A 21,736-nucleotide genomic window follows, 5' to 3' on the forward strand; every position below is an offset into this window, starting at 1 on the left:
TTTATCAAATCCCATAAGGGGTAGTTGATGCTGACTGTACTGGGGAGATGGGAGACGTTGGCAGAGGAAGGGCAAGAGGAGTGCTCGCTTGAATATACTCAGCCCTGGAACCCAGCGGCGATTCGTAAATGAAAGATTGTAAATGAACGTATTTCTATTTCAAAAGCCAACAAAAAGGACTGTGTTTCCAAATCTGGCTGTTACAAACCGATGGGAGAATTCAGAGGACAGCTTTTTGTTTTATTCATTCAGGGGACATGGGCGTCGCTGGCTGGGGCCAGCATTTATTGCCCATTCCCTAGTTGCCCTTGAGAAGGTGGTGGTGAGCTGCCTTCTTGAAATGCTGATACAACTGAGTGGCTCGTTCGGCCATTTCAGAGGGCATTTGAGAGCCAACCACATTGCTGTGGCTCTATTGTCACATGTAGGCCAGACCAGGTAAGGACAGCAGATTTCCTTCCCTCTTGAACCAGAGGGTTTTTTTTTTCCGACAATCGACAATGGTTTCATGGTCATCAGTACATTCTAAATTCCAGATATTTTTTAAAAATTGAATTCAAATTCCACCATCTGCCGTGGCGGGATTCAAACCCGAATCCTCAGAACGTTAGTTGAGTTTCTGGGTCAATAGTCTAGCGGTAATACCACGCAAGGCCGTCAGGAGAAAGAAGAATGTGATGGGGAGGGAGGGAAATGAAATTAAGGATGAATGAATCTGTTTCCGAACTGTACTAAACTCTACCTGAGCTTTTCTGTAAGTGCTACTGGAGGTTGACAGAAATGGCATTTGAAAGCCTCACGGCGCCTCTGTTCAGGTAAGAAGTTTTTTTAAAAGTGCATCTCTGGAACCTCCTGAAAGTCAAAAATTGCAGTCGGGTGGATTGACGATTCCGAACACTGTAAAACCTGTTATTTTTGTGGCAGATATAATGAGCTTTCAGACAAAATCCCCGCCGTTTATATCTGCTGCCGTTGATGCAATGCATCAGCATTTGCTGAGATTTAGTTTTCAAAGTCATTCCGTGGATTAAGTCCGCAATCTTGGATCGAGATTTAAATCCCGTAAAATTGAAGGGCTTTACACGGAGGATTAAAAAGCCCTGTATGTATATTCTGGAATGTATTATTCATGAGCGGAATGGATCTACGCAGAGTGATGGAGTCCGTGTGGATTGCACCCCAAAACTTCTTTCCATGTCTTTGCAAGACGTTGAGCATGAATCTGCATGTTTTGTGAACTGTCTGTGTGTGTGTGTGTCTGTGTGTGTGTCTGTGTGTGTGTCTGTGTGTGTGTCTGTGTGTGTGTTGTGTGTGTCTCTGTGTGTGTGTCTCTGTGTGTGTGTCTCTGTGTGTGTGTCTCTGTGTGTGTGTGTCTGTCTGTCTGTGTCTGTCTGTCTCTGTCTGTCTGTGTGTGTCTGTCTGTCTGTGTCTGTCTGTCTGTCTGTGTGTGTGTGTGTGTGTGTGTGACAGACAATGTTGAAACCATTTCCCTTTGTGACCTCTCATCAAGTTGCTCACACATTCCCAGCCTTAAAATACAGAAGGAACAAAAAAATTTATGTCCAAATGGGCAACGATTTTCTATGTGTAGTTTGTACCTTTTGGCTGTGAAAATGCACGCAAGGGGTGCAGGACTGATCAGGCCAAATTATTTTGTTTCTTTTTAAAAAGAAAAATACAGGATAAAAACACATGGGGCGGCACGGTGGCACAGTGAGTTAGCACTGCTGCTTCACAGCCACAGGGTTCGCAGTTCGATTCCCAGCTTGGGTCACTGTCTGTGTGGAGTCTGCACCATCTCCCTGTGTCTGCGTGGGTTTCCTCCGGGTGCTCCGGTTTCCTCCCACACTCCAAAGATGCGCAGGTTAAGTTGATTGGCCGTGCTAAATTGCCCCGTAGTGTCCCAAGATGTGTAGGTTAGATGGATTAACCGTGGTAAAATGTGTGGGGTTACAGGGATGGGGCGGGGGAGAGGGCCTGGGTAAGATACTCGAGTAAGAGAGTCGGTGCAGACTCAGTAGCCTGAATGGCCTCTTCTGCAACTGTCGGGATTCTGTGATTCTTCTATGATATGAATTTGTTGACACCTCACATTTGCTCAGCCACTGTGGCGCAACCACCTTTTCCAAACTACCAAATTAACCCAGGGTAAGATAGGCTGGGGTGAAGGAAGCACAGAACAGCCACCTACTGGCTGTTTTACAAGGCACATACCCTGTAAAAATCTGCCCAGTCACTGATAACTACAGTCCGTGCGTGGTGTTGAAATTGATGGTTTTCAGTTCCAATTTTAAACCCATTCCACTCGGTTACCTCAGCCACTGCTCTTCTTTTCAGCGTCTCTTGGGGGGGAAAAAGTAGTAATAGGTCCTTCTGGTCCCCACGATGTGGACTGAAGCAGGTAACATTTGACTCTCTTTGCCGGGGTGGGAGTGGAGAGAGAGAGAGCAGAACACAGGGAGCCGTGGGCTGGGAAATCGCCTCATCCCCAGCAGGGGTTCACCCTTTCTCAAACCCAGGACTGCAGGGAGCTTTTTAGCGAACACGTCTTGATCTTGGCGTACTGGCTAAAATTCTGACCTAAGTTGACTCGCCTGGCCAGCAGAGCAGTTGATTTATAGTGACTGGACAGGGCAGATGCTGACTTTGTTAAAAAGGATTGGTGAATGTTTGGCAGTCCTTCGGACGTCGTGTTGCACAAAACAGCAAACGACCGATCAGTTTACCTTGTGCCCAGTGCAGTATTACAATTGTACGTTTTGAAAATGTGTCCATGGTGGAAACATTGCGGTTAAGTAAATATTAGGCCGTCAACGTGCCGATGCTTCCAGATAGCTTCAAATTTACGCAACAGAAACTCTTTTTTAAGTTTTCATTGAATTCATAACTGGCCAAGATTGTAACTCATTCAACACCCACTTAGATGCAGAAGTAAAATTGGGCCCATTAAGTCCAAACACTAATATATATGCGTTCCAGTACTGTATTGTGTTACAAGCTCCAACACTGTACAAAGTATTTGGAGAGGCAGCCGAAAGGGTCATCCACACACACAAAGAATTGAAAGGCCACAATTATTTTTTACGATATACTATATAGTTTCAAGCCCTCTTCTACCCACGGGTGGCACGGTGGCACAGTGGTTAGCACTGCTGCCTCACTGATTCCCGGCTTGGGTCACTGTCTGTGTGGAATTTGCACGTTCTCCCCGTGTCTGCGTGGGTTTCCTCCGGGTGCTCCTGTTTCCTCCCACAGTTTGAAAGATGTGCTGGTTAGGTGCTTTGGCCGTGTTAAATTCCCCCTCAGTGTAACCCGAACAGGCGCCGGAGTGTGGCAACCGGGGGATTTTCACAGTAACTTCATTGCAGTATTAATGTAAGCCTACTTGCGACACTAATAAATAAACTTTAAACATTAAAATCAATAATGGTGGCCTTGGCAATGTTTAACTGAGAGAAAACTCTTATGGAGTTGTTCAAAGTGAGAGAGTTTTGGCAAGAAACACCAAGGAAACTGGGCTGTCCCTAGTGTTCATGTGGTCCCAAGATTCCTGCTCAAGGCTTCCCGCATTGTTCAACAGAAGTGGGATCCCGATTGAAGCTACCCCGGTCTTTGGTTAGCTCCAGAATTCCTTGTGGGATTTTTCTGGTGATTTGCGTATCATGGAATACACATCAAAGCATTTTGCCGATCGCTTCTCAGTCAGCTCGGGAGTTACTGAAATCACAGAATTCGTTGTGAGGCAGAAGAGGGCTATTCGCAGCAGCATTGTATCTTGTCAGTCCTGCACCTTCTGGAATTTGCGCATGCTCTCCAACTCAGTGAGGTCGCTGAGGAGCTTTATTTTATTAATACTGTCCGTGGTGTTTCTGTAGCCCCTGAATTGCATGTCTCTGATCAGACCCAGGCTGTGCAGCTGTCGCTGAGGTTTTTTTGTGCGGCGGAGCAGCCTGTCGGATTAAAAATCTTTCGAGTGCTTCCCCCTTTTTGATGTCGTCCTCCATACTTCATAATGCATGGAAGGAACACGGACTGGAAAGTGTTTCAAGGCACAAGCGCACTGCATGGTGGGATGACATCCCGTGATGGCGACTTCATAAACTCTGCCTCTACACCAAGACATAGTCAGTGTTTACGGGGGGCGGGGGGTGCAGGGCAGGAGTGGAAAGGGGCACAACTGATCCCAGAGATCATGCTTGAAGGGAAGGCTAGTAAATGGATCCAAGCCAGATGGTGAAATATGAAACTCGATGTAGAATCTTCTCTAAATGTTAGGTCTGTTCACAGAAAGCAGCATTATGTATCTCTGCCTCCTGTCGACTAGTACCCCAATGTCCAAGCACTCCCTTTTTAAACTTGTTTCGTCTACAGCTTCGTCCCCTTGGGGAATCGTTTGGAACGATTAGCAGGAGGTTACCTGCCCCCATCTGTTTGAACCGCACTCCTTCCGCAGCCAACAAGCCTTGGGAGTGGGACTTGAACCCAGAGCTTGTTGCTCAGAGGCAGGGGTACCATCTACAGAGACACAACACCGCTCAGTCCCTTCTTATACCGGTGGAAGTATTTCAATAAAAGCTTATGAATTACCTCTGAAAGGGGCACAGTCCCTTTTTATTTATTTTTTATAATATATCTTCACACGCACTTTGTTCCCTTTGGGTAATAGCGCGGAGGCAATGGAAATATTCCCTGGCTGATGATCGGCCCGTTGAACTGCATCAGGAGCACTCCGGGGTGGCGCAGTGGTTAGCACTGCTGCCTCACAGCGCCACGGACCTGCGTTCGATTCCCGGCTTGGGTCACTGTCTGTGTGGAGTCTGCACGTTCTCCCCGTGCCTGCGTGGGTTTCCTTTGGGTGCTCCGATTTCCTCCCACAGTCCGCAAGATGTGCGGGTTAGGTGCATTGGCCATTCTAAATTCTCCCTTAGCGCACCCGAACAGGCGCCGGAGTGTGGCGACTGGGGGATTTCCACAGTAACTTCATTACAGTGTTAATGTAAGCCTACTTGTGACACTAGTAAATAAACTTAATCTCCTTCCATGCCTAATAAGTCCAGGCCTGGGTCTCGAACCCAGAGCTTCTGGCTCAGAGGGAGAGATGCTACAACTGCACCACAAGACCTTCAGTCCCTTTTAATATTTTCTTTTTATTCATTTGTGGGACATGGGTGTCACTGGCTGGCCAGCATTTATTGCCCACCCCTAGTTGCCCTTGGAGGGCAGTTGAGAGTCAACCACATTGCTGTGGCTCTGAAGTCACATGTAGGCCAGACCGGATAAGGACGGCCAATTTCCTTCCCTGAAGGACATTAGTGAACCAGATGGGTTTTTCCGACAATGGTTTCAGTAGATTCTTAATTCCAGATATTTTTTATTGAATTCAAATTCCACCATCTGCCGTGACGGGATTCGAACCCGGGTCCCCAGAACATGAGCTGAATTTCTGGATTAATAGTCTGGCGATAATCCTCCTCCTATAAAAAGTACACACTTGGACATATTAACTCATTGACAGCCCCTTAAAGAGGCACTGTAACAAAAAGACAAAACTGTTAAAGAAACTGCAGCAAATCGGCACGGTGGCACAGTGGTTAGCACTGCTGCCTCACAGCTCCAGGGACCCGGGTTCGATTCCCGGCTCGGGTCACTCCTCGTGTCTGCGTGGGTTTCCTCCGGGTGCTCCGGTTTCCTCCCACAGTCCAAAGATGTGCAGGTTAGGTGGATTGGCCATGCTAAATTACCCCTCAGTGTCCCGGCATGTATATGTTAGAAGGATTAGCAGGGTAAATATGTGGGGTTTCTGAGATAGGGCCTGGGTGGGATTGTGGTCGGTGCAGACTAGATGGGCCGAAAGGCCTCCTTCTGCACTGTTGGATTCCGATGTTTCTAAATCCAATTAAAATGTTGTATTGGCGGCCGATGATGCACTCCAGCCCCTGCGGTGCCCAATGTTCATGGAATGCCTTGAGCTTTCCAGTGGACAACATGTGCTCCCTCCCCCAGGGACGCCCAGGCACAAACCAGTCCCTTTACATACTCTTTAATAAAACCAACAATCAATAAATCAAACAAAAATCACGGGGGTGACGGCCGCTGGTGGGGGAACTGCAAACAAAACGTCAAAACCCAAAATATCATTCCCGAGGGTGATGATGCACGCCAGCCCCCTGTGACAGTCCCTTTTTATATGTGCTCAAGGTACCTGATCGATCAGTACCGTCTCCACATGTTTATCCTTAACCTGAGCAATACAAATTCACATAATGTTAGCAAGAGTCTTTGGAAAGCTGATTTTTGGGGCAAATTCACAGCAGCTGATGAAGCAGCAGAGGGGTAAGGGGTAATCATGAACGGCCAAGGTACGGTGTATTATCACAGCCTTCGGAACCGCTGCATGTGTTGCTCCCTTCAAACACAGTCCAGCCTCTCACTGCCTCTGTCTCGCTCACGCACTCTCTCTGCCTGACTGTCTTGTCTCTCTCTCTCTGCCTGTCTCTCTCCCGCTGTCTACCTGTCTGTAAATATGGGGGTATTCCATGCACACGACTATCCCGTAGGCGCAGAGGCTTTACAGAGAGCGTACTCTGGTTGTGGCAGTCCAGCGCTGTCATGGTTATTGAATTCCCAGTGCACCATGAACAGCATCTAGTCTAAGTTACCCAATTGAAGTGTTATTCCCAAACAACTTGTGAATGGCCTTTCACCTGGATTGTGAAAAGGATGTCTGAAGCCCCTGGATAACTATGTTCTGGGTGATATAGTGATAGCGGCTAGTTTTTTGGCACCAGTCTCTGCAGTTGTTGGAAAGCAAGTGGGATTTAATCATGCCTCCCTGTAAATTAACCCCTGAATTGAGTATCAATCCTGCTATGTTCAGCGAGCAAAGTTGTGCAGTGTCAGCGAACTAACCAGCTCTTGTTCTGTTCCAGGTTTCCCGACGGATGCAGCTGGCTATCCCCTGTCGATCGTTAAAAGCACTCCCGAGGTTGGCACCTCTCAGGGGGCCAATAACTTGGCCGTGAACTGGCCTGGCCAAGCCCGCCCATACAGCTCCAACTCTGTGCACAGCAGCGAGGAAGAGTGCATCGTAGACGGTGGCGACCCGTTGGACAGCAGCGGCCACCGACCCCTCCTGATGGATTCGGAGGAGGACGAGGAGGCCGGGAGAACCCAGAATTCGGTGGGAGGGGACTCCGGGCTCATCCATCCGGGCGTGGCCAACCTGCTGGAACCCCCAGCCAAGGAAGGGCACCGCGAAGCCGCCAGCGAGGTGGATGTCTTCTCCGCCGCTCCATTCAGGAACCCGAGGGGCACCGAAACGGCGCAGGGTGCTCTCGATGTTTTCAGCAACGCCCCATTCAAAGCCAAGGTCAGCGCTGCCCGAAATCAAAGCGAGGAGGTCGACGTCTTCACGAGGGCGCCCTTCTCCAAAAAGAAACCGCTGGCGACCTTGGAAGAGACGGTCTCGTATCCACTCGGCTCGAAAGCCGGTGAAGAGTTAATGGCTGAGCAGGGGCAGCTGGGGAGCAGTGACCAAGACGCCCACCCAGTGGCTCAGAGTAGATTCTCCGGCTTTCAAGACCCGTGCGTTGGATCGCCTGGGGGAATCCCACACCCTGCAGCGGCTTTCCAAGCCAGCGCCAATCAGCAGTCCAGGGAAGCGGCGTCCCACCGTGAAGCGGATCCCTTGAAAAATTCCACCGACTTTCCAAACCACCAGGCGCACCCTCCCGGCACGTTGCTGGCTCAGGAAGTGTTGCTGGCGGCCGTCAGCCCTCAGCCCTTCCGTCCTCGGGCACTGGCCAAGTACTCCCGTCACTACCAAGAGGATGAGTGGCAGAGCCAGGCACCCGCCGCTGAGTACGCGTCGGAGAAAATGCGAGGAGCCGACACCCCCAGCTCTCTGCACCCGAGGACTCTGCAGGCGCACGGGGCTGACCCCTTTGCAGCAGCTCCCTTTTCCACTAAAGCCCGAAATCAGAAACCTTAACCCGCGAACCCCCGGGCCTTTTTCTTTTGCGGAGGAAGCATCGGTTCAAATTGCAGTATCTCACTTTGTAACTGGCTGAGGGGACAGTGCACCCTTTTTCCTCACCACCTTAACGGGGCTGTGTCAAACCTGTTAAATTGTCGAATCTCAGGCCTTGGTATTGTGCAAATAATCTTTGACTTTTTTTTCTCTCTCTCGCTCTCTCTCTCTCGGGCATTCAAGGCCCAAGCTGACAGAATGACCACTCTCTTCCACCTGGGCAAGGCAGCAAAGAGTTTGTCAAGTTGCCAGTCAGATCCAGATTGTCTGTCTGTCTGTCTGTCAGTCTATTCCGGACTCCACCCGCGCTTGGCTGAATTGCGCCCACAATTACAGCAGAAGGGAATTAGGATTATGAAGCGTTTCACCATCGGAGTTGTGTCGACGGTTTCGCTGGCTGGGTGGAGTCCGGCTTTATTTAAGTTGTGTGCTGGATCGAACCTCAAACCTTCACTTTAAAAATACTGGGGGTGGCTGAGAAATGCACCAGACGACTGCCTCGCATTGCACAGTGTTCAATAACTCAAGCAGTTGCCTCCTTGCAGGTGTGATTATCTTTACTGCACTGCGTTAAAGGTGTAAATATTAAACACTACCATGCAACCAAATGTCATTCAACTGCCTAATTGTAAACTAGAGGAAGAATACAATTTAACAGTGCCTTTTGAGACTAGTTTCTTTCCGGAGGATGGGATACTGCATACTTCCAGACATTCACAGTGAAGCAATCCTGTTGCTGCATCAACAGTGCTGTCCTCCAAAAGTGTGGAGTGTGGTTTAGAGTGACACTGTGTGCAGTGTTAACCCTGTTTTTTTTTGTTGCACAGTGAACAGAAGATGCAAGTGACACAATCATAGATTCCTCCAGTGCTTGCCCAGTGCTTTCAGAAATGAAGCTCGGGCTAAAAGTTAGATGATGCCTTTTTCTGAGTGACTCTACTAAAGATCTCACGTCCTTGCATTAAACAAAAATAAATTCCACTGAGGGGGTCTGAATTTAATTCTTTGGCACCGTGAATTTTTATCACTTGTATGTAAGATTTTTTTTTTTTTGCGATTTACCCGAACGGGCCATGGTGGAGAAACCGTATTTTAGCGGATAAAAGACATGACCGCCCTGTTGACTTGTCAGCCTAGAAACGTCAACAGGCGTCACTAATCACAGTCACGACACTACGTTTGAAGTTGGGTGCAGTTTGTATTCAAAGTTATTCTGCAAGTGTTCACGAAATCTTGTGGCAGCCGTGCCCTCCTGCCCTGCAAGTAAGGAAAGGCAACAGCTTGCAGCTTGGTACTAGTTTGGGGTAGTCGGTGACACAGCGAGCTGGGTCTTGAATTACGTTGTGACTGACAAGCGGGGGAGGGGGAGGGTTAAACAGTCAATTGGCAATAATTGTTAAAATGCTGCTAAAAGTATTTGCCAAATAAGGCAGTTGCACATTCGTACCTCACATTCCCTCCTTAGCTTTTTAAATCACAAGTCATTGGGAATTCAATGAAGTGCTCATGTCCCAAACCCTTTAAGATGCTCGCTCTCTTTCTAAAGGAAAGGTTCATTGGTTTGTCTTTGGCTGAGGGAGCTGGAGATGGCGACGATTAGCTCGTCGATTCCCGCTGATCCAATCAGGACTCTTCTGAAATGAATGTGTTCATTTTTTAATTGAAGAAACAGCTCCTGGTTGGCCATTTTGGTTGAACAACCCCATGAATCTTAAATTCAACAGTCAATGGATGGATTACTTCCATGTGAAAGGTCACTGCCGTCAGCGGGCTACTCCTTCTTCAGCCCTGATTGTCTCACAGGATGGGAGCCCTCACAACTGGTCGGAGGCCTGTTGGCGGTGGACAGCATCGGTAAATCCAGCCGTCTTCTCCCGACGCTGGCCGGGGAGATGGCCAAACTTCCACCGAGGGAATGAGGCCTGCTCTGGGCCGAAGTAGCAGTTGCTGTGTAAATGTTGAGCTGGAGCTGGGCCAGAAAGAGGCGATTGGGGAGGGGGGTGGGGGGAGGAGTCGCTAGTTGTTTTGCTTTGGCCAAATTCCAAACCCACCCTCGGGCAATTGTGTCCCATGCACCCCCCCCCCCCCCACCGTCACACAGGATGTCCTGGAGTCTGTATCTTTTAGATATCGTCTGGAATGTAGCACCAGTGCTAGTTTCAAAATGAAAATCTTATTTCCATTAACTTGTGGCTCAATTCTAATGATGAGAGAGAAATGTCAGCACATCACTTTGCCCCACTTCCTGCTCTTGTGTTCGCGCTTCAAAGACTGCTCGTCGATTGATGCTCTTTTGTGTGCTGAATTAGGCCTTTTCTGTGTTGTGTTGGCATTAAATATGATGGCCTTTGACTTGTTCCAAGAGAAAAGCAGCCTCTTTGGACCATATACCTTACTTGATTTGCGATGTTTTAATGTAAAAGAAAAACCTGATGATCACAAATGTGATCCCAGAACACTAGTTATCTGCCAAGAGTCAAACGGAGTTTGACTCAATGAATGACTAAAAGACAGCAGTGCAAACAGAACAGGCTGGTGATAGCCAGTCTGTCAGTCAGTCAACATCTGGAAGGAACGTTGGAACACGAGCAGCCCATTCGCCCCCATCAAGCTGGTCCTGCCATTTAATTCAGTCGTGGTTAATCTTGTCTTAATTTTCCGCTTTGGATTTGTGACCCTGAAGTAGCAAATCCTAGCAGCTCTCTTCTGAATTTTTAATTCACCCCGAGCCTCACGTTTTATTTTGGCCGGGGGGTGGGGAGAGTACTAGATTTTCCACTCCCCTTTGTGTGGGGAAATGTCACCCTTGACGGACTTGGTTCTGCTTCTGAGGCCGCGTCTCTTTTTATTTTTGATGGCAGAGTACAGAATGAGTTTCCACCTTATCAAACATCTCCGTTTGATCACCCTTTTTAAGCTCCTCTAGTCCATGGAGTATAAGGCACCTGTCCTGATAACTGAACCCTTTTAGCTGCTCATTTCTGCAGGTGGACCGGATGCAGGGTTTCCCTTGCATTTTCTGTTTTGAACCATTGACTAAGAAGACATGGGACCTGACATGGGCGGCACAGTGGTTGGCACTGCTGCCTCACAGCGCCAAGGACCCGGGTTCGATTCCCAGCTTGGGTCACTGTCTGTGCGGAGTCTGCACGTTCTCTCCGTGTCTGCATGGGTTTCTTTTGGGTGCTCCAGTTTCCTCCCACAGTCCGAAAGACGTGCTGATTAGGTGTGTTGGCCATGCTAAATTCTCGGTGTACCCCAACAGGCGCCGGAGTGTGGCGACTAGGAGATTTTCACAGTAATTCCATTGCAGTGTTAATGTAAGCCTACTTGTGACACTCATAAATTAGCATAAACTATTGGGAGCATGTGCCCTTCATTCTAATAAAGGCCACACCGTGTCACAACCACTTTTCACTCTTTACAGATAGCTGACCACTCTGGTGTGCATTCCCAAGCACTTGCAGTTCCAATTTTTGTTTCACTTTCCCGCAGACCAGTGAGCAATTGCGAACAGGGTCAGGATACTCTGCTGCAAGCCCCCTTTTGGCAGAAGTGGCCGCAAACCACTCACTGGCTGCCTGTGAGCAGCCGCCTTAAAGCAGAGCAAGCTGCGAGGAGGAAGGAGTCAGGAATTTAAGACCATAAGACATGGGAGCAGAATTAGGCCACTTGGCCCATCGAGTCTGCTCCGCCATTCAATCATGGCTGATATTTTTCTCATCCCCATTCTCCTGCCTTTTCTCCATAACCCCTGATCCCCTTATTAATCAAGAACCTATCTATCTCTGTCTTAAAGACACTCAATGATCTGGCCTCCACAGCCTTCTGCGGCAAAGAGTTCCACAGATTCACCACTCTCTGGCTGAAGAAATTCCTCCTCATCTCTGTTTTAAAGGATGGTCCCTTTAGCCTGAGGTTGTGCCCTCTGGTTCTAGTTTTTCCTACTAGTGGAAACATCCTCTCCATGTCCACTCTATCTAGGCCTCACATTATCCTTAAGTTTCAATAAGATCCGCCCCCCCCTCATCCTTCTAAGCTCCAACGAATACAGACCCAGATTTGTATTTTTATAATACAGGCCATTACGCAACTAGCCCAGTGCACTTACAATCTCCCTTCATTCTGAGAATATGCTTTCATTTTTCCAGTATTGCTTTTTTGCCTTTTTCACGAAACTGAAAAGACTCGAGTTGTTTGAACCTCCGATTATGTCTCCAGCGGGTCAGAGGTGGCAAAGCTTTGAGCAAACAATGCACTGAAACGATTTTTATTGGACAATTCTGCGTCTCCAATTCGTGCATCTTTTTCCCATTACATGTTCGGTTGCTTGAGGAGCCCTTCAAGTAGCCTTTCCAAAAACATATTCGGATACGCACAGATTCTTGGAAACACTCCTGGTCCAGGCAAAAAAAAAACAAAAGTCAAAAACTGTGAAGTGGAGTGATACTTGTTGATGAAATATATGTCATTGCTCTCAAATCCAAGGCTGCCTCTGTTTGGGTCTTGCATTCTCGCTGGACGTTTTTTAAAAAAAATTTTTGATACCTGAATGCTCATCTAGTCCTTGTATTGAAGAACATTAGGGCGGCACGGTGGCACAATGGTTAGCACTGCAGCCTCTCAGCGCCAGGGACCCGGGTTCGATTCCTGGCTCGGGTCACTGCGTGGAGTTTGCACGTTCTCCCCGTGTCCGCATGGGTTTCCTCCGGGTGCTCTGGTTTCCTCCCAAAGACGTGCTGGTGAGGCAGATTGGCCATTCCAAATTGACCCTGCGTGTCAGGGGGACCAGCTAGGGTAAATGCATAGGGTTATGGGGATAGAGCCTGGTCGGTGCAGTCTCGATGGGCCGAATAGCCTCCTTCTGCACTGTATGCTTCTATGTCTGATTCTAACATTGATCTGTTCTGGCGATAGTCATTGGGAGGGATCTAGCACGAATATTGCCCGAGTTAAGATGAAGGTACGCGATTGGAAACTTGTTGCATCTTTCCAATCTATCCAGTGAGCTGTTTGGCTGATGGGGATGGGAAGGAGATTCGCTCTGCTCTCAATGCGATGAGGAACGCTGCCTTCCTCTGATTGTTGAATACTCATTTAAAACTCAGTTTTCAAGAAGAGAGAATCAGGATGGGTTTTATCATACTGATGATGTCTATTTTTTTGGAAAAAGTTTGGTACAACAGGTATTGTTTGGGGTGTTGGAATTGACTTTTCGTGGTATTGTGACAAAAACTGATGGAACAGGCCATTGAGTGGCAAGGAAGGGGGGAGGATTTGAGAAGAGCTATAGAATTGGTCTTTCTCAAGTTCGTTGGACCCCCATCGAGGTGTCCCATCTCTGCAAACCCCAAACTGCAATCTGGTAACCCCCCCCGTTCTTGATTCACACATCCTTGGTCTTTCGAGAGCATGTTTCTCCCAGGTTGGAGTTAGACTTTAGCTGGCGTTTACTTTTCTGCAGGTGTTAAACAGGTCCGTTGCTGCTGCAACCCACAGTTTCCAAATTGTGCCTTGCTGTCGAAACCCTGAGGGCAGATTGGCCGTCCAAACTGCACTCTCCTCTGCAAATTAATGTACATCAATAGGAGAATTTGTCATTGATCATTTATCTTCTCCTCTGCCCATGTTTGATGTTGCTACTGAGGAGTTTCCAACACACCTTGAGGAGTGGTCGGATGTGGGATTGGGAGGGGAGGTGACATTACCGAGGCAACAACTCTGTACATTGGACAAGCAACCCTGCTCAAGAAGAAAGAGGCACTATCAATTTTGTTCAATTTATCCACTACCAAATCACTGGAAGCCAAATAATGACCAAAGGCAATGAACCTTAGGGTTGGTTTGTTCCACGTTCTTGTTTGAATATTTTAGACTGTGTCAAGCTCAGATTATGTTTTTTCTGACTGACTGATCTTGCTCCTGTCATCCATTCAAACCAGGAGATGTACTCTCGGTTTGATCTTCCCACACCCCAAGCCATGCACCAAAATACTGGCATTGCCCAAACCTTTCCCATGTTTCCAGTGAGTTTGCGTTCTGCCCCCCCCCCCCCCCCACCCTTTCTGTGACTCCCAAATTTCCTCCCTACATCATTCACCACAATGTTACTCCAATGTCAGCCTTGAAATTACACTGGAATATGATCGCACAGAACTTTTGCCATTTGCATGCCATTCGTTTGCTATTTTTATGGGTGATGTGATGATGCCGGCGTTGGACTGGGGTGGGGGCACAGTAAGAAGTCTCACAACACCAGGTCAAAAGTCCAACAGGTTTATTTGGAATCACGAGCTTTCGGAGCGCTGCCCCTTCGGCAGGTTAGCTCTAACCTCCACTCACCTGATGAAGGAGCAGCGCTCCGCAAGCTCGTGATTCCAAATGACCCTGTTGGACTTTAACCTGGGGTGCTGTGGGACGACTTATTATTTTTCAGGAGATGTTGAATCTATTTGGAAACAAGTTAGCCGCCCAGTAAGACAGACAAGTGAATTTAGTGTGAATGTAGATGAAACATCTGTGCAATCTTGGGACCAGATCATTTGAAGGGGTACAAATCGAGTAAGCTCTTGATTCATGTGAAGTGACAGGGTGATTAACTAGTGCTGTAAGCCATGCTTCAGATTGATCTGCATCTGAACGACATAGCTTTGTGATCACAGTTAAAGAAGCTGTTTCGGGTATTGAAATATATCCTTTTTTTTAAAGGGTTGCTGTTCTACTTTGGCAAGATAGCTTATTGTTTCTTACCTCTTTGGATCTCTTTGAAGCCCATTATTGGCATGGGCAGCAGGTTGTCTGTCTCCCATCTGCAACCTCAATGCATTGTTTACTGACCCTGCACGTCAACAGTCAAAACCCAAGTGTTGTCTCAGAATAAATTTGCAATATTTTCAGCACCGCACTAGTGTGTTGTTTGCACTTTTTGTTTACTTTGAAGCTGTGCCCGTTGCGAGGGCACGGTTGGGTGAGCGTTGGCGGCCCTCTCCACGATGGTGTTGCATCCAAGCACCATTGTCCACCCCAGCTCAACCCCCCTCAAGCTCTCCGGAGTCTCGCTGGGTTTGGGAGAAGCAGGAGCGGGAACCCTGGCTTTCCCCCAGCTGAGGCCCACGGACATCGGACGTCAACCTTGGCCCCGCCACCCACTGCCCGAGACCGGAGGAGCAAATTCAGCACAGGCGCCTTTGATGGCTTTGTCTCCAAGCTGTGACCTTGGGCCCCTTTGGGTAAATCAACCGAGATTTTTTTTTTAAATCAGCAATAATGAAATAAGCGCACGACTAAAGATGGCTAATTTGAGGGAACTGATGAATACACACAAGTGTGGAGTGATAAACCCAGTCCGAGTGTTGTGTCCTGATCAGGGGCTGTGAAGTGAAGGTGAGTTTTTCGACTCGGTGTGCCTCTTTTACTGACCGATGACCCTCGTGCTGTTCTACAATGATTCCATGAGTATAACAAACACAGCAATCATGCATTAGAGAAGTTACCCAAAGAAAAATCTGTTTGGACTCTAAAAGCTGAATATCATTTTTGTGTCTGTGTATCTAAGCTGGGTTTGAAATGTAGACCTTTTCTTTTCATCTCCCCACGATTGTTTGTGTGCCTCTCAGAGATGATTGATTTATTTTTCCCACTGTAGCCCATTTTTATTGTATTCTGGTGTTCAATAGTACTGTATACCTCTAGTTTTATGAAGAAATTATACACATTTGAAAATATCTGTATTAAAATGGTCTTGTTGAGAATAAAACGTGTGGTGCTTTACTTCTGATAGAAGCGGAAAATTGTTCCCTCTCAGTGGCTGCTATACCCCTAACGTGGTCCGAGAGAATAATCAGTCCACCATTCATTCTTGTCGTAGAATCCCTACAGTGCAGAAGGAGGCCATTCGGCCCATCAGGTCTGCACTGACCACAAACTGGCCCGATTCCCATAACCCCACATATTTACCCTGCTAATCCCCCCAACACTTAAGGGGCAATTTAAGCATGGCCAATCCTCCTAACCCACTGTGGGAGGAAACCGGAGCACCCGGAGGAAACCCACGTGGACACGGGGAGAATGTGCGAACTCCACACACACACACACACACACACATACAGTGACCCAAGCCGGGAATCGAACTCGGGATCCTGGCACTATGAGGCAGCAATGCTAACCACTGTGCCATCGTGCCGCCCGGGGGTGGTAGAAATGATGGTGTTGCATCAAAGCGCCATTGGTCGAAGTCTTCTGCAAATATATTTCCTTATGTAGGTTTCAGGCGTGACACTCGCCAGCTTGGCTCATTCGATATCAATGTGGCCTCGAAATCGGAAGGGTGAACTGTCATTCCGAGGCTTGAGCATGTCATTTCATCTGCCACACATGTTGGGGAGTGCTGCACGGTTTTCATGCCTTGGATGAGATAGTAAACAGGACCGTGTGTGTGCTTCTTTGTTTGGGTGTGTTGTGTATTAAAGATTCCATGGCAGAACATGAGGAGAAATATATTGTGGCCAACAGACTCTGTCCATCATCCAGCAAGAAACACCAGAAGGATGAACTGGCTGTTCGGGGCAACTCAATTGTGTGGAAATGTATCTCAAAGAGTGAAGAAAAGTACGGCCCTCCAAGCCTGTGCTGATCAAGATGCCCTGACTAAGCTAAAAAAAACTGCCTTTACTCGGTCCATATCCCTTTATTCCCTCCCTAATCATGTACCCATCCAGATGCCTCCACTAATGTGCCTGCTTCCACCACCACTCTGGCAGCACGTTCTAGGCACCCACCACTCTGCGTGAAAACCTTGCCCCACACATCTCCCTTAAACTTTCCCCTCTCACCTTGAACCTGTGCCCCCTTGAAATTGACACTTACACCCTGGGAAAAAGCCTCTGGCTATCCACCCTGTCTATGTCTCTCATAATTTTGTAGACCTGTATCAGGTCTCCCCCTCAGCCTCCATCTTTCCAGTGAAAACAACCTAGTTTATTCAACCTCTCCTCATAGCCAACACCCTCGAGACCAGGCAACATCCTGGTGAACCTTCTTTGCACTCTCTCCAAAGCTTCCACGTCCTTCTGGTAGTGTGGTGACCGGAACTGCACGCAATACTCCAAATGCAGCCTGACCAAGGATTGATATAGCTGCAACATGATTTCCCAATTCTTGTACTCAGTGCCCCAGCTGATGAAGGCAAACATGCCACATGCCACCTGTGTTACCACTTTAAGGGAACTGTGGACCTGCACACCCAGATCCCTCTGTATGTTAATGTCTCCTTCGATCTGACATTCCAAAGTAATTCATTGTGGTTGAAACACTTTGGGGTGGTTTTGTGAGAGTTGAGAAGATGCTGTATCAATATTTGTGGCTGTTTCCCACACGTAATCTGAAAACCATTTTCCCAAACCAAGCTCCCATACTTTTTCATCATAGAATCCCTACAGTGTTGAAGGAGCCCATTCGGCCCATCGAGTCTACACCGACAACAATCCCACTCAGGCCCTATCCCCGTAACCTCACAAATTTACCCTGCTAATCGCCCTGACACCAAGGGGCAATTTAGCATAGCCAACCAACCTAACCCCATTTTGTTTTGTGAAGTGTTGATCTAGCTTTCTTTTGCTTCAATCAGCAGCAAAGAAAACACAATATGCAATCCAGATTGTGCAATGGTGGAACTAGACCTTATCCAGCCTGCCTCTCCACCGTTACGGGTTCTAAAGGTTGTGTGTGTGTATATCCACATCAGTTGCTAATTTGTTTTGAGGGGTGGGAAATATCAGCGTGTCCCAGAGTAGGTGGAGAAGCTTTGGCAGAAACAGAAAATGCTGAAAATACTCATCAGCCCAGGAACCACCTCTGGCAAGAGAGACAGAATAAAAGCTTCAGATCATAGGATCAGAAATTGACGATCCAGAAGAAAGCCACTTGGTCAACTGTGTCTGATTTAGCTGATAAATACTCAACCTAATATCACTTCCCAGAACAAAGAACAGTCCAGCACATGAACAGGCCCTTCGCCCCTCCAAGCCTGCGCTGATCATGATGCTTGCCTAAACTAAAACCGTATGCACTTCCAGAGTCCGTATCCTTCCACTCCCATGCCATTCACGTATCTGTCTAGTTGCCCCTTAAATGCTGCTATTGTACCAGCTCCCACTACCTCCCCGGGCAGCGCGTTCCCGACATTCACCACACTCTGTGTAAAAAAACTTGCCTCGCACATCTCCTCTAAACGTTTCCCCACGCACCTTAAACCTATGTTTCCTAGTACTTGACTTTTCTACCCTAGGAAAGAGTATCTGACTATCCACTCTGTCCATGCCACTCATAATCTTGTAAACCTCTATCAGGTCACCCCTCAACCTCCGTCATTCCAGCGAGAACAAACCGATTTTATCCAACCTCTCATAGCTAATACCCTCCAGACCAGGCAACATTCTGGTAAACCACTTCTGTACCCTCTCCAAAGCACCCACATCCTTCAGCTTTGAGACTGTAGCCTTGCCAGTTCCGACACATCAAGTATATATCCAGGAACACTCTTTCACGAAGTGGGTTCCAGGCCCCACCATCCTCTGACTGGAAGACCTTCCCTCAACACCCTGTTACCCCTATCCCTGTCCCTCTGTCAATGACATGAAGTCGGTGCTATTGGTGATTGACCTCTCAATGAAAGAAAATGGATCCTTCCTGTCCACTCACTCAAAGGCCCTCATTTGATGCACTTAAATCTACTCACAACCTCCTCCATTGTGGAGATGACAGCCACAGCTTCTCAAATCTTTCCTAATGGCTAAAATTCTCAAGTCCTGTCAGTATCTTTGTCCAATCCTGTGAAAGATGAGGTGCTGTTCCCTCAATCTTTTATTGAACTTTATTGGAGCAATACCAGAGGCCAAGATAAAATCAGAGTGCAACTTGGGGGGCGGGAATAACAAGTGAACTGAGGTTCATGGGCAACATGGTGGCACAATGGTTAGCACTGCTGCCTCACAGCATCAGGGACCCGGGTCTGATTCCAGCCTCGGGTCACTGTAGAGTTTGCACGTTCTCCCCATGTTTGCATGGGTTTCCTCCGGGTGCTCCGGTTTCCTGCCACAGTCCAAAGATGCGCAGGTTAGGTGGATTGGCCATGCTAAATTGCCACTTACTGTCAGGGCAATTAGCAGGGTAAATACTTAGGGTTACGGGGGTAGGGCCTGGGTGGGATTGTTGTCAGTGCGGGCTTGATGGGCCAAATAGCCTCCTTCTGCATTGTCGGGATTCTGTGATCTAAAAGTTCAGGATCCCATGCTTTGGTCTCAATTGAGGTGTTTTGTAAAGTGGTCACCAGACTCCATGTGGTCTCCCTAAAGTAGAGGAAGCCACACTAAACCAATGTAAGTAAATTGCTGTTTCTTCTGGAAGGAGTGCTTCGGGTTCTGGAGGGTGAAAGGGGGGAAGTAAAAGGGCGTTACATCTTTTTATTCATTTGTGAGATGTGGGCAAGCCAGCATTTATTTCCCATTCACTAATTACCCCTGAGAACATTGGTGGTGCACTGCCTTCTTGAACCGCTGCAGTGCGTGTGTTGTGGGGACTCCTACAGTGCTGTAGGAAGGGAGTTCCGGCAGATTGACCCATTGACAATGAAGGAACAGTGATACTTTCAAGTCAGGATGCTGAGTGGCTTGGAGGGGAACTTGCAGCTGGTGTTCCCATGCATCTGCTGCCCTTGTCCTTCAAGGTGGTAGAAGTCACTGGTGTGGAAGGAGCTGTCAAAGGAGCCTTGTTGAGTTGCTGCAGTGCAGCCTGCAGATGGTACACACTGCTGCTTCTGTGGGCTTCAGTAGTTCCTTAGTTTCTGTGCCAGTATGAAAAGAGGCTGTCGAGATGGATTGTTGGGAGTGATTCAGAAGTGGAATAGGATGCCATGGAGTGGGATTTTCACACTAACTTCATTGCAATGTTAATGTAAGCCTACTTCTGACACTAATAAATAAACTTTAAACTTTAAAACATTATTTAAGCAATGGGCTGCAAGATGACAAGGGGAACCCGAATTTATCCCTGGGAGGGAGGAAAAGGGATGAGAAGAGAGTACAGAAAATGTGATGGATACAGTTAAGGATGCTACAAACTGAAGTGGAAAGGAATCCTTGCTCATGGAAGATGGAAAGTGACATCATTGGAACAGATGCAACTTAGAAACTTGGAAAATGGAACTTATTCCTTCCACGGAGAGGAGGGGAAGAAGTGTGAGCAATGTAGCGGTAGCTTGCTGGCGAGATTGGTTGGCAAGTCTCGAATTAGAAATGGAGATGCAGATGTCAAGGCTGGGAAGAATAAGAGATGGGCCATGTGAAGCCACGAGGCAGAGATAAATTTGAATCAGGTTAAGAACAGGAAGTGGCATTGATACAGTCGCTGGATAAAGAGGTGAAGGGTAGGGGGGAAACGTGAGTGGAACTGGAACAAAGTTTCCATGTATCCCATGAAAGAGCCCCATCACAGGTCTTCCATTGTCTTTTCCTCCCCTTTTCCTGCCTCTATATTTGCTTAAAACCTGTTTTATATAATAGAATTAGAATGATATACAATATATAAATTCATGTCATGTAACAAGAATTGGAATATTAAATCTGTAGATTCCAATTCTGATTACTTGAAACATTAAGATAAAAGCAAGTTACTGCGGATGCTGGAATCTGAAACATAAACAGAAAATGCTAGAAAATCTTAACAGGTCTGACAGCATCTGTGGAGAGAGAATAGAGCCAACATCTTGAGAAAAACCCAAACATTTCCTCCTACCTCCCCTTGACGGTGACCCCATCACCGAACATCAAGCCATTGTTTCCAGGACTGTCAATGACCTCATCTCCTCTGGAGATCTTCCCTCCACAGCTTCCGACCTCATAGTCTCCCAACCCGGGACAGCACGCTTCTACCTCCTTCCCAAAATCCAAACAGGACTGTCCAGATAGCTCATCGTGTCAGCCTGGATCTTCCTATCTTAACTCCTTCCTCTGTCCTCTTGTCCAGTCCCTTCCCACCTACATCCACGATTGTTCTGATGCCCTATGTCATATCAACGACTTTCAGTTACTTGGTCCAAACCACCACCTCTTAACCATGGATGTCCAATCCCTTTCTCCCTCCATTCCCCACAGGATGGCCTGAGAGCTCTCCGCTTCTTCCTGGCTGAACTTGTTCTCTCATTCAACAATTTATTCTTGAACTTGTCTCACTTATTTCAAATAAAAGATGTGGCTATGGGTACCCGCGTGGGTCCTAGTTATGCCTGTCTCTTTATGGTATATTCTCTGTTGCAGTCCTACTCCAGCCCCCTCCCAGAACTCTTCTGCCAGTGTATTGATGACTTTTGGTGTTGCTTCATGCTCTTGTGTGAATCTGGAAAAAGTTATCAGTTTTGCTTCTAATTTCCACCCCTCTAATCACCTTCACATGGCCCATCTCTGACATTTCACTTCCCTTCCTTGACCTCTCTGTCTCCATTGCTGGTGATAAGCTGATCACTGGTATCCATTACAAGCTCACCGACTTCCACAGTGACATTGACTACAGCTCTTCACACCCCACGTCCTGTAAGGACTCCATCTCATTCTCTCAGTTCCTTCAACTCTGTCGCATCTGTTCCTTATTCGTGGTTTCCCACCCACTGTAGTCGACAGGGTTCTCAACCGTGTCCGACCCATCTCCCACGCCACT

At 47.6% G+C, this 21,736-nt stretch overlaps 1 protein-coding gene across 14 annotated transcripts in view; it reads left to right on the forward strand.

The window, feature by feature from the left end:
- The window catches only part of LOC144510160 (AP2-associated protein kinase 1-like), a 150,455-nt gene extending 134,676 nt beyond the window's left edge, over window positions 1–15,779 (forward strand). For all 14 annotated transcript variants that reach the window (XM_078239554.1, XM_078239557.1, XM_078239555.1 and 11 more), the window contains one exon: window positions 6,930–15,779. In XM_078239554.1, coding sequence (XP_078095680.1) covers window positions 6,930–7,990 — 1,061 coding nt within the window. In that variant the 3' untranslated portion in view covers window positions 7,991–15,779. The remainder of the gene's footprint in view (window positions 1–6,929) is intronic.
- Window positions 15,780–21,736: the final 5,957 nt, after the last annotated feature.

The sequence above is a fragment of the Mustelus asterias genome, chromosome 22, assembly GCF_964213995.1.
Source record: "Mustelus asterias chromosome 22, sMusAst1.hap1.1, whole genome shotgun sequence".
Taxonomy (NCBI): domain Eukaryota; kingdom Metazoa; phylum Chordata; class Chondrichthyes; order Carcharhiniformes; family Triakidae; genus Mustelus; species Mustelus asterias.